Here is a 13,207-nt window from a genome sequence, read left to right on the forward strand (position 1 = left end):
CATACCAGTTGAATATGAAACTATTAACATCTCCAGATATTGCATGGATTCTGGGAAGATCTGGGACAGGTTGTCAACAATTCCAATTTCACCAATTCATACATGATGAAAGGTGATTTTTTAAAAAAAATATGTGGACCTAATGTTGAATTTTGTTTTGATACGATACTGTAGATCCGTTCTGGCCGAAGAGACAATAGTTTTACATGTTGTTATTTTTGCTGACAGGCTCTTTGTGCATATCATACAGTGGATCAGACAAGACTGGCAGTGCTGGATGAAGTGGCCAATGTGAAAAAGCAGACCACACACCTGGAAATTATGGGTCTGGCCCCTTGGAGCGACCTCTGCATACTCAGACACTCTCAAATGAGTGCACATGCTCGATCTATGAGTTGCTTGAATGCAAGCCAATGGAAGGCATTCTTACTAGGTTGTGAAAGATTGGACATAAACCTCAGTTTACATGGCTGCTTTGTATGAATGCTACCAATTGTCCATTACTGACATCTGGACTCAGTTGTGTTGTTTATTGTATTAACCGATAAAATACAAGCACATAACGTGTCATTAGGTTAAGAAAGCTTTTTGTGATAGTCAATGCTTAACCAGTTAGTTAAATGTTTGCATTGGAAACCAGAATTCACAACATAATGCTGTGACTGGAGCCTGGATTCCTGGTTAAGATACTAAAAGGCATATTACTAAACCTCTTGCAGATATGAATGTGCACAGCCTAATTAACACATGCTATAGTTACTACTTAGTATAGTAACTCTTAAAGAAGTGTCTTTAAGACTTAAATATAGAATGTGTTATGAACTGCTATAATGTCTGTGATGATATACAGACGTCTGCACTGCAGTCCTGAACACGGGTGCCACACCAGGTTACAAATGTAACCTTAGTTGTGTGACCAAGTCACTCAGGTCACTCAGGTCACTTAGAGCCCTTTTATAGACTACTTACATGGGGTCATGGCCACAGGGTGACAACTGAGCTGTGGGTACTCTGAGCAAATGGAAATAGGCTATAACCAAATTGGGAGAAAGATTTGAATGATCCTGACAAATTAAAGGACCACCACATCAAGCTTTCATGAGTTACCGGAAAACTACAATCAGGTTTCGTGAAGGACGTCATATACAATAATTAGCCACCAACCAGTTTCCTAGGCCCCTTTCCCGTCTTTATGATGATGGACAGATTTCCTGTTACATTTGCATGCTTGTTGCCAATTCCAGCCTGTATGATGGTCTGTTTGTGTTTGGTGTTGTTCAGATGCAGATGAAAGCCTTCAAATAATTACTGTCTATATACCAACATCCCAGGCTTTGCATTTCCGCTCTGGTTCCCGGTAATTATAAATATAAAAATTTCCCTTTACAGGAGGTCTTTGATAAGTCATAAGTATTGAGAAATCCTATAGGAAACATGAGAGAAGACGTAAAATCCTTCACGGTATCCTGAACACAGGCGTTTTTTTTTAAAGAACCGACTAAATAAGCCGATGATTGCTTAATAAAAGCCAGCTGTGAAACTTGGTTCTGTTTTTGATAAAGACACGACAATGCTGAATAGGAACTAAGAGTAGACCACATCACTACATTTTCTAGTCGTACAAGCATGTACAGCTCTGTTTAAGTAATTACTCTCAGATTTGTTTTACCGCTGTGAAGAAGATTTGAATGCGTAGATTGTGTGTGTTTGTATTTAGTATGGAGACAAGAAGCAAGGTCATAGAATTACGCAAAGAAAAAAAATCAGTCTTTATTCAGAAGTACAAAATACAAATACAAAACAAAGGGCAGTTTAGTGGGAAGAACAAACGCTGTCTTTATTTGAAGTGTATGTATTAAAGAGCAAATCGACAGCCTTTTTTATTTTTATTTGCTCATGTTCAAAATTATTCATCTCAGAGTGCTATAGATGGACAACACAAATACATCAGAAATTACACTTAAATACAAACAATATTAATTCATAACTATTATACAAAAAATATCTATTTACAGTTTATTTCAGCTGATAAATAGGTTGAATTCAAAGGCAGTTAGACTTAAAGATCAGATTGCACTTATAGGGGTGTAATTCATACACTCAACAAGCAAATTAACGGCGCACTGCAAAAAAAAAATGTTGCTACCATTGTTTTTAAAGTCTTTGTCAAAAATATGTAAATGATTTAATAGATTGCTAAACTGGAACATACTCTTAACCTAAACACTGAAAACTGTAAGTATAGCTGAGTATACAACATGACAAAAGTCTAGGGTTCTTTAGTTTCTTTTAGTGTTAGATTTTTGGCCTATTGTGCTAATTTCAACAATACAATATCACTACATTGAACCAGATTTACACAACTGGTTTACATGATCCAAAACAAAACACACTGGCTAATACTGGATCAAATTTAACTGCAGTGAAAAAAAGGTATTAAAAATAAGTGATGATGCGTATAATCTTAGTTCCCTTAAAATTCATTCATGATTTATGCCTAACATTAGAGGTGGGTCATATGATAAGAAGATGTTTTGTACAGCAAAACTTGAGCCCACCTGTCATTTCATCATGTCATATAATAAATTAAACTATGTAAATTAAAAGAAAGAAACGGGAAAATGCTTATGTAATAACCTCGGCAGCAACCTTGTTGCCCCTCTCGTCTGTTCCAACCGCTTAGTGTTTAGCATCGCCAGTATACTGGTGGCATGGGGAACACAGTGGTTAAAGCATTGACCGACTGATCTAAAGACCACAGGTTCAAACCCCCCAACAACGCCCCCCCCCCCAACAAGGCCTCAATTGCTCCAATGTATTGTATAATGAGATAAGAGTATCTTATTAAGTCGCTTTGGATAAGGGCATCTGCCAAATGTTGTAATGTACATGTACAGGATACCAATCACTGGCCTGATCATCTACACTGGTTCATGGCTTAAAATAAAAAATTATTATATGCTTGAATGATTCGTAGGTCACTGTGTGGCTTAAGAAAACCGAACAAAATCCTCAGAAACTGCTCAGGTGCAACAAATGAGAGCCAAAAAATTCTTCAGGAAGCCTGGAGAACTATTTCTCAAGAATACAGGAAAAACTACAAGAACGTCTGGCTTGCTGGAAACAAAATATGAAGAAATGGTGAATAGCTCAAAATATTTGCACAGCAATTGACTGACTGGACATTAGTACATTGTGCTGTTTTGTATTTCAAATTTAATCGCAGCAAACATAATCGCATGATCACGTCTTTTATGCCATCTTTGTACCTAGTATAGATATGTATAAACAAAATAATTTAGAGACTTATCATTGAAACATAAAAAAGAAGGAAACCATGGTTATACAGTATATTTAAATAGATCAATATATACAAATTAGGAATGTTGTGCAAAGCTTCCCAGGGGGATATAAACACTCAAAAATGTGTGTGTGTGTGTGTGTGTGTGTGTGTGTGTGTGTGTGTGTGTGTGCGTGTGTGCGTGTGTGCGTGCTTATTTAAACCAGTGCAGGTAGTTTGAGTTGACAGCAGGAACACACATGTTGTTACTGCACGAGCCGCCGTAGCTGGGAGGGCACATTGAGCAGGGCACGCCCACTTTATAGGGAGCTTCACCAATCCAATTACCCCTAAAAACAACAAGAAAACAATTTTTAGAATTCCCAGTATGTTCAAGCTCAAATCCCAAGCATACGTCAGCTATCTGTGTCTGGGAGTCCAACAGGGCATAACTAACTGCCGTATTCTCTGTGTGTGTGGGGGGGGGGGGGGGGCAGTGACATTAGCCAATCATGGAGGTCTGTGAGCTTGTGTATGCAGAACAGGGTAGATAGCACTATGAAGTAGCAAGAAAAAGATGCATTGAATCTGCAAAAAAAAAGGAAAGTAAATGCTTTATATTATCCTTATCATAGTTATAACCTGCACTGAAAGCGTTTAAGAGACATGAAAAAAAAAAAAAACAATATCAGTGTTGAATTTATTTTAAATCCTGATGCTACTAAAATGGTTTGGAAGCATCTCAACACTTATTTTTCCACCATAAAATGCCATGATCTATGTATGAATATATGCTTTAAATCCTTATGAACTTGTGGCATTATAGACAACCCTTCCTCAACCAAGCCTCTTCATTTCATTACACTTCTTATTCTGTGCTAATAGCTATGGCGAGGGGCCACATTGTGGAAGTGCAGCCCTGTATTTCTGGACCTTAGACTGTCTCTGAATCCAAAGAGACATCTGGCCGACAGACATTTGGGAATTGTTAACATATCTGCACTCCCTGCTACCATAAAACTGCTCTGTATGGGCTTAAAGTTTCCATATTTGAATATTCCGTTAACAAGTTAACTCAGATCTCAGAGGTCTCTTTAGATGTGTGTCTGTTAATGTACCAGCTGAACTACCCCTTAGATAATGCATTTTTCCAGACTCTCTTTATTTCACTTAGCTTCCAAATGCGCCATTTTATTGTCTGTGCAAATGCGCTACTGTACCGCTGAGCCACGCCTCCCCAGAAAACAGCAGAGCTGAGCAACAAGCCAGGGGATGGTTTATTCTTATATGAGGTCACAATAATGGAAAAATCCTATTAGCGCTTATTTAATCTCTGTCCAATACAGAAATTTATAAAAGACAAAAAGCATACAATGTTTTTTTCTGCAAGAACAAGAGAAAAATTCGAATGCATAGAAATTCCTAAAAAGTCAACTGTGCACAATTGGGCCCCTTTACACACACAATCACAAATGTATCTCATACATAAATCATTATTCATCCAGGGTCGTGTCTACACCAGGATCTGCACCAGACTCCACTTTCTAGATTAGATTATGGCTGCCAAGGACTGCAATTTACAGCATTTCCAGACTTTGGAAATCCTGACCTTTCCCAGGATTTAAGGATACTCTGCACTTTCAATCACTGAAAAGTACATTGATCAGATATAACAATAAAAAGCAAAAATTTAAATATTGTGTTGGTTTTGCCACCTGGAAAGCTCTAGTACCTCGGAGCTTGACTCTACAAGACCTCGGCTGTGATGTTTGGACTAGGACCAGAAGGTTGGCAGCAGATCATTTGGGTACTTTGGGCTGCAGGGTGGGGACTCTGTGGATCAGATCTAATTGCATCCCATGGGTATTGGAATCTGGGGTGTTTGGAGGCCGTGTCAGTGGCCTTAGGCCCTTTAACTGCCAAACCTCGTGCACGGTGGTCTGTGGTGCACTGGGTGTTCTGGTGCCTTTCTATCATGGCCAGCAATGATTGATCATGTTACCAGTTTACTAGTATATAATTGATAATCAATGTTAATGTGTTAACATTATGTGATGTTAATGGTATGGCTGATCGAGGTATACACTATGTGTTATTCATACCAGTCACAGCCAAAACTTTGATTATCATTTTGTCTCTTTGCTCCCACTTGTTCCTGCCTGCCCTGGTTCGCACTGTTTACTGATTGCCTCACCATTGCCTACACCCTGACCCTCATCCTGATTCAGGTGTTTCTTTTGTTTTCCACAGTTAATAAAGCCCTGGACACCTGCACTGGCATCCAGACCTGCATTTGAGACATCTAGAAGTTCTGACAATGTCAAAGTTTTAAATAGGAAAAGGGTGATTTTAATATTGTGGTAACAAATTTGACCCAAATACCGATCTAGATGAGTTAACAATGTAATGTTCTTTAGTGCAGGTGGACTATAATCTTCTTCCAGCAGAACTGGTTTAAATTCTTATTGCTTTCATTTACTTTCATTTATTTAAAAAAAAAAAAAAACAAATTTCTAGTTGTTCCACTTTGAGTAAATATTTCAAATGGGACATTTAGACCCCAGCCAAAGGGTTAACATGGTGATACTGAGACACATCTGGTGTGTATTTCCTCAGGCAAAGCCACTTACTGGGAATCATTGTACTCCTTTTGTCATAATTATCCTCAATCTGGTTCACATGTTGAAAAGTCACAAATCATCAGTCTTTTCAACATTTTTAGTTGGCATAAAAATAAACAAATGTTGACTTTTTGAAGCTACTAAATCCAAACCAATATGTCTATATACTGTATATATTTCCTAAAAATGTAAAGTGTTACTGCCCTTTATTACTGCAGCCTTTTATGCTCTGAAATGAAATGGTACTTTCTCATAATAATTGTCAAATTCATAATTTAATATTCAGGCCATATTTAAAGGAAGTCGTCATTGTTTAATACTGCTTTTAATCATGGTCGTTAAATATTGTCTTTTATTCCTCCATTTGTTTTGACTTGGATTTTAATCAGGTTAATTTATTGGGTACAGAACTTTGAACAGAAGCCTTACAGGGAAACACTGTCAGTGTCACAAACCAAAAATATCCATCCAAAAGCAGTCCTGTAGCTAGCACCCAAATAATCTGGTCATGAACGATCCTGTGTGGTCCGTTCTCATTAATGGATTAGGTAGAGGAGGGCTGACACGTTACGGAGAGCAACAGATGGGCTGAAGTCGGTAATTGTAAATTTGTAAATCTAAATAGTGCCTGGACTCGATATAAGAAGAGTATACAGAAAAATATGTATAACTATCAGGGATAATCACTTATGTGTAGTATATAAGGAATAAAAACATGATGGGGTGTGCTGTCATAGGAAATGAATCAACAATTAGATGATGTGATGCAAAGTGAGCGCCATTATCAGCCCAAAGTGCATTATTTTCCTATAACATTATATTCAGAAATCATTTATTCATCTTATATCACACTAATTGATAAACTTTTAAGAAATTTAGTTATTTTAAAAAAACTGCATGTCATATTTACAAATACATACAAATAAATGTAAAACGATAGTTCTTATTATCACTTAAATTATAGTAGCTATATTTGCTACACTGGCCTCTCTCTTTATTAAAGTTAATTAGAAATCAACAATTTTACAGAGAAATTACCACAAAGCTGAACAACATGGTATACTTGGATCTTAAGGACACCATACGTTGCATTTATAGGAACTCTATAAATAGATTGCAGTGGCTATGTTTATGTGTTTGTGTGTGTGTGTGTTGTCTTTGCATACACTTACTTTCCTGAATAGTTGCACACCAAATACGTTGCTCTCCTCCAAACTGAGCCCCACACGTTCATATTGTGACACGTATGGATGGCACATCCAACTTTATTTGAAGTGGCCCAAACCATCTGCAATGAGAGTCCAATTAACCCAAGTTCAATTAAAAATACCCATAAATGGAAAATAAGTAAATTATATCATATTTAAAAAAAAAAAAAAATGTTATTTGGGTTCACTATGTATCTTTCTGCCTGATGTCCTTACTATGCAAACTACTTTACCCTATTACACTGGAATCACATTCCTAGTAGGATTATTATAAATGGCTATGTTACCTACATGTTGTTAATCTTCAAAACAAGAATTGTGTTTATAGATTTATACATTAAACTGCTTGTAATATTGTCCAAATGACATAAGCCACACTGGCCTGATAAACTTACTTGTGTGTAATGTGTACACATGGGCCCGTAACATTTAAGAGGGCATCTGGGATTGCAGTCTCGTGGATAGGGGAAAGAATAATCTTTCACTTCATCATACCATGGCTTCACCAGCTGCAGGATGGATCTGTACCTAAAACATCCAAAAAGAATTTGCTACTGAAGAGCTGCACAGCATTAAACAGATAGACAGACAGATTGGTAGACAAACAGATGTAGTTGACTGACACATAAAAAAAAACATGAAATACAATGTCTTAGTAATGCAACCAGAAGATTCAAGTCTCTGGAACTATACTGGAGTAATGAGCGTGAAATGGCATTTTAATAATAGTGGTAGAGAGCGCTGTCAAACATGTAACGCAAAATCTGTTAACTGGGCTGAGATCTGGTTATTGTGAACGTCAAAGCATATAAATGACATAATTTCCATATTCATTAAACAATTCAGTGAGCCCATGTGACCTGTGGATTAGGGCGTGGTCACATTGAAAAGGCTGTTTAGAAGGGACTACCTTCTGTACCAAAATTTTCCACTAATTTGCCAGCCTTCTATACTGTCAGAGATACAATATATTGATATGTTGCACACTATACAGTTTGTCTAATACTGTATATGTTCAAATGCAGAATTATAGTTTATAAGCTGCTGGTAAATCTGAATATGTGAAAGACATACCTTCCAGTTCGTACAGAAAGATTTTGCCCGAGGAATCTGAGAAGACTGCGAGGGCCGTGTTCCCAAAGACACATAGAAGCCCACTCTTCTGCTCTCTTAGCAAGGGTTTCATCCCAGACCTAAAATAAACCCAAAATGTAACATCAATTGCTGCAATTACTGATTACTAATTATCTTCCTGTAAACACACTTCTTAAAGGACTGGTCTGGCAATTACAGAATAGCATTAGGTGAATGAAGTACAAAACCAAATCATCAAGTAAGAATGACAATGCTGCTGGAAAAGTTTAGGAAGGAAAAAAAGAAGCACAATGTTCCCCTTATCCTAATTCCACCAGTAATAACACAGAGGATTGTTGGTGTGGTTTATTACACTATGTACATTTAGGGCAGATTGCAAACAAAACAAGACGGATTCTGTTCACTGGTATGTTTTTTTAATGATTTTATTTTATATAATTTTTTATAGATTTATTTTTATTTCATCCAATAGTTAATACCCAGACAAATGAAGCCTTGTTAAAGGAATATGTTGCCATGTGTTTCCATTTACTGTTTCCATTTTAAGAAAGACCAATCATGATATTATTTGGGTAAATCCAAGCTGCAAGCTAGAAGCTCTTCATTAGTTCAGAACGTATACATATACAGTATAAAATCTCCCCGAAATAAAGACGAGACAAACCCTGGTTCTAAAAAATTTGCCCAATGCAGATGTGCCAAAACGTGCAGTTTCACAAAAGACCTCCAAAAGGGAGTCAATCCCCATAGACCCCCATGTTCAAATGCATAACCTTACAACAGAAATAAATTTTGCAGCCTGGAACAAAAACAGTTTTGGTATCAATAGCTAGATTTTCCATTCATTATAACTGTACAGGGTGAATTTTTAAATAGCTTTAGTATATAAATCAATAAAAAAAATTATATTACGTAATGTGATATATAATGTATAATTAGAGGCATGACTGATTTGAGTGACCGCTTCAAAGGAGAAAATAATAGAAGACAGATTTCAATCAAATGAAAAGTAGCTTAGCATAAAAAATTTATGTTAGCCACCTTAGCATTTTTGCTAAGCTAAAGCTAGCTTGTGGTAACGGATGTTTGATCCATTTGCCCATGTATGGATTACCTGGGCTTTAGGTGGCGTCAGCTCCTGCTAAGGTGTTAATAAACAAGGATTTCACAGTAAAGCTTCAAAACAGATATTGGGAAAAACCTATAGGTGATGTCACAGAGGGTTTGTCAAGTATATACAGTACATACAGTCTGTGGTACCAAACAAAGAGCAATGCTCTCTCGGTGGCTCAGACATTGGACTACCAATTTGGAAGGTTGTAAGTTCACATATCGGAACTGCCACCATCAAGTGCTGAATTGCGTAACTGTATGTAACCCTGAATAAGGTTGTCTTTTAAATGCCATAAATATGCAACTTACATTTAGTTTTTTATCTCATTACACATCTGAGCAGTTAAGGGCCTTGGTCAAGGGCCCAACAGTGGCAACTTGGTGGTTGTGGGGTTTGAACATGGGATTTTCTGAACCATAGTCCAATGCCTTAACCACTAAGCTAACCCATGACAATACTTCTTATTGAAGTGGTACCATCAAGAGGCCCTGTGTAAAAGTAAAAGTAAAAGTGGGCTATCTTCACTGTTTCCGCTAGAGTCAATCCAGATCATATTATTTCAGTTATAAAGATATATACTGTACAAATAATATTGTATAATAGCTGTACAAAATATGCTCCATTGAGGATATACTACTCCAGAAACACGAGAGTGTATAATATTACATGACTAGTATGTGATTATTTGTTTGGCCACACTGCATGGCTCAAAATATGAAATACAGTATTTGGCTATAAAACACTACATCTCGATCTGACATGTGATCTCCGTGACGTGACCAAACAACTGACAGGTTATTTAAGGAAATACCCGAAAAACTCTGAATAGTAGATGAAAAATGGCATTGTTAATTATGACCTTGCTTTCAACATGAGCATGATTTTTGTTACTTTACCAAAAACACCAGTGGATGTCCAAGGAAAATGACATCTCATCATGACAATCCATCTTTAGAACCGTCCTTTTTAAACTGTTAGTTAAGTATTTATATCGCAGCTACTTTGGTGGTCTGGGTCATTTGAATCTTTACAACAGCTGCACATTAGCCGGACAGTCAGGGACACATTTGTTGGAAAAGTTCGACTAAAAATGTATGCAAAGTTCAGATCCCAGGCCACATTCCAATACACCTACTTGTAAGTTAACTGGAGCTGTTGTTATAAGATACTTGTTAGTGCTGTCATGACCAGCATTTTTAACGACCTGTATGTTACATTCTTACAACAGCACATCCCTATGTGTTATATTCTGGCACGGAACATCCCTAAAACAATTGACTTCTTGTTGTTAGTTGCTGTACATGAAACTAAAAGCTATTTGTTTTGGGGTTTTTTTTGTTGCTAAGACAAGTTGCAGCTTGTCATATTACTGAGAAATTCCAAGGTCCTACATGATCTTGAATCAGTTCCTATGTCTGAGAACTTAAACAGTTACAAAACAGTAATACTTAGATAGACCCTGTGATTGTGTTTAGATTTAAATAAACTCTTTAAATCATCAGTCACGGTTTTAGGATCATGACAAGCAGCAGGAGACAAAATGTGGCTTTTTTGTATCATCACTGTCTGCTATTAGCACTTTCTTAGTGCTAATAATCAGAAAACTGAACTATGAATCATGTCCAAGTCAAACTGGAACTTTTGATTGTGCAGAATAACAAACACGGTTATAAGGGGGAAAAGGTACTTAGCCTGGTGTTTCACTAGTGCTCGGATATAAGTTTTCTCATTTTCTTAGAATGTTGTACCAGGAGTTCCTGGGAGGCCAGTGTCTCAGATCAGCAAAATAAATCATTCAACATAATGGAACACATGTGAAAATGGCCTGGAGTGAGGTCAGGACTGCACATGGGATGTGGCAATAATGCCCAGGCGAGTTCCTGTAAATTCCCAAGAAATTTCATCACAAGTCCTGGTTTGACTTGAACGCCCCTTGTATTGATGATGCATGGTATTGCTGACTAAACTGAATATGCTGCCAGTAATACAAAGTGCTTTAAACTTTCCAACCACAAAATACAATAAAATAAATATGTATTATAATAGTAACATTACATTATATTTTATAAGTGTTAGAAATCTTCTTGTTGAGGAATTCTCTCACATTTAAGGTTATAAGGAGAAAAAAATGTGATTGTGCCAATGCGAATGTTTAAACCAGGAAAAAGTGTTCTCCACCATGTGGCTTTAGCATCCCCATGTCACATAAGGGATTTGTTACTCTTAAATTAGATTTATAGGCAAATCACGGCACGTTTGGTTTTATGAATAGCTTTAGATATGGATAGCACCAGGTTACATTTAATACATGCCCACTGTTTTATAATGTGTATGGAATCCTATTCTCCTAACTAACCTCAGTGTGTAACTACACAGTAGTAAGCAAGAAATGTCCAAGACGGAAAGAAAAGAAGTGAGTGCAGCTAGACAGTCATAATCTTAGCTATTAATCTTACTATATCTGTCAGCAGTGTTTTACTATTCCATGAAAGTGATATTTTTATTAATGTAATATGCCCAGAAAGACTGATTTCCTCTTGCACTGAGAATCTGAACCCAGTGAACTTTATTCGGGTCACCCACACACAAAGTGAAGAAATCAAACTTTCCACCAAATTATTGTTTATCCATTTAATTAACATTTCTAACAGGAAAAAAAAAAGTTAGGATTAATACAGTATGCTTTCTTACCATGTGTTCCATGTTGGATGCTGGTGGAAAAACGTTTCCTCTGACTTTGTTGTGGTAATCGAGGATGGCCAGCCGGTCGTCTTGGGAAATGTACCTCTTCCGCCTGTTTTTTGGAAGGTTCACATGGTCCATGTGATATTTGAAGTTGTTGTCAGAGAAACTGGTGGATGGTGGAGCCGAGACGGTGGAATTAAATGTTGCAAGGACACTTGCTGCTCCACAAGACATGCAGATCAGCAGCAAATCGATGGCCAAGCTGTGCTCATTCATCATGACCTTCTGGAGGTTTGGATTTAGGAAATCCGTTCTTCAAGATATGTCTGGTGAAGAAAGTAAAAAAAAAAAAAAAAAAGTCTTCTCTGACTTGGCTGTTCACTTTTTAGAAATTCTCAGCAAAAAAGAAATGCACAGATTTTTTTTGACCTTTAAATAATAAGAATACATTCATCCATTAGTAAAGACCTACAGTATACAATAGTTTATATGTAACAATGCAGCTGCAGTTTAAAAGTCTATACCTTGACTAAAATGATCAAAGAGTGTCTTTGTTTGGAGGAACAGATCCTGTGTGTATGTCTATGTGTATGTGTGTGTTTGTATGAGTGTGTGTGTGTCCAAAAGCCGGCGTGTCTGTGAAACTCCTCCTGTTGTAAAAGACTGTGCTTTCAGCGTGGAGCTGCTGCCTTTTTATAGCACTGTGACTGTCACACAAAAAAAAGAAAAAGCAAAAAAAAAAAAAAAAAAGTGGGGGGAGAAAAAACCTGCAGGGCTTTTGAAGGTGTTTGGAATCCCACCCCATCACCTGAAACACCTCACTTGCAGACGTAATGCCTTGTTTCTCTCACCCGTTTCCTGGCAGGTTTCATCATAACATCTGGTTTTGGTTTGTACAGCTGGCAAGGGTCGAAAAGAAAACAGAAGATAAGCGAGGAAATTATCCACTGACCCCCGAAAGACAGATCAACACTGTGAAAAGCCGGCATGCTTCAAGCCAGGGATGACGTCAAACCTTAACACAGGGAAAGACGTCTTTCTGAACATCTCCTGATGAATCATCCTTTAACGTCGCAAAACTAGGGAGACACTACATATGGTGAAATTTTAACAAAACAAATTATAATAAAAGAAAGAAACACTAAACATGCTGATATATTTTAAAAGATGTTTAATGGCAAGTGAAAAGAATAAAATAATAATA

General features: G+C 37.1%; 1 protein-coding gene across 4 annotated transcripts; it reads right to left on the reverse strand.

Annotated features, from left to right (window-relative positions):
* Nucleotides 1–1,764: 1,764 nt before the first annotated feature.
* pi15a (peptidase inhibitor 15a) lies at nucleotides 1,765–12,934 on the reverse strand. Of its 4 annotated transcripts, none has more exons than XM_053487518.1 (6): nucleotides 12,855–12,934; nucleotides 12,010–12,329; nucleotides 8,184–8,302; nucleotides 7,505–7,637; nucleotides 7,074–7,189; nucleotides 1,765–3,630 (listed from the first exon to the last, which is right to left on the reverse strand). In XM_053487518.1, exons 2-6 carry the CDS (start codon nucleotides 12,280–12,282, stop codon nucleotides 3,495–3,497), a joined length of 777 nt encoding a protein of 258 aa, XP_053343493.1. In that variant the 5' UTR covers nucleotides 12,283–12,329; nucleotides 12,855–12,934; the 3' UTR covers nucleotides 1,765–3,494. The 4 variants fall into 4 exon arrangements, with proteins under 4 accessions (XP_053343493.1, XP_053343492.1, XP_053343491.1 ...); XM_053487517.1 differs by having other exon boundaries at nucleotides 12,804–12,894; XM_053487516.1 differs by lacking the exon at nucleotides 12,855–12,934 and adding an exon at nucleotides 12,528–12,641.
* Between the last annotated feature and the right edge of the window lie 273 nt (nucleotides 12,935–13,207).

Source organism: Clarias gariepinus, chromosome 26, assembly GCF_024256425.1.
Source record: "Clarias gariepinus isolate MV-2021 ecotype Netherlands chromosome 26, CGAR_prim_01v2, whole genome shotgun sequence".
Taxonomy (NCBI): Eukaryota; Metazoa; Chordata; class Actinopteri; order Siluriformes; family Clariidae; genus Clarias; species Clarias gariepinus.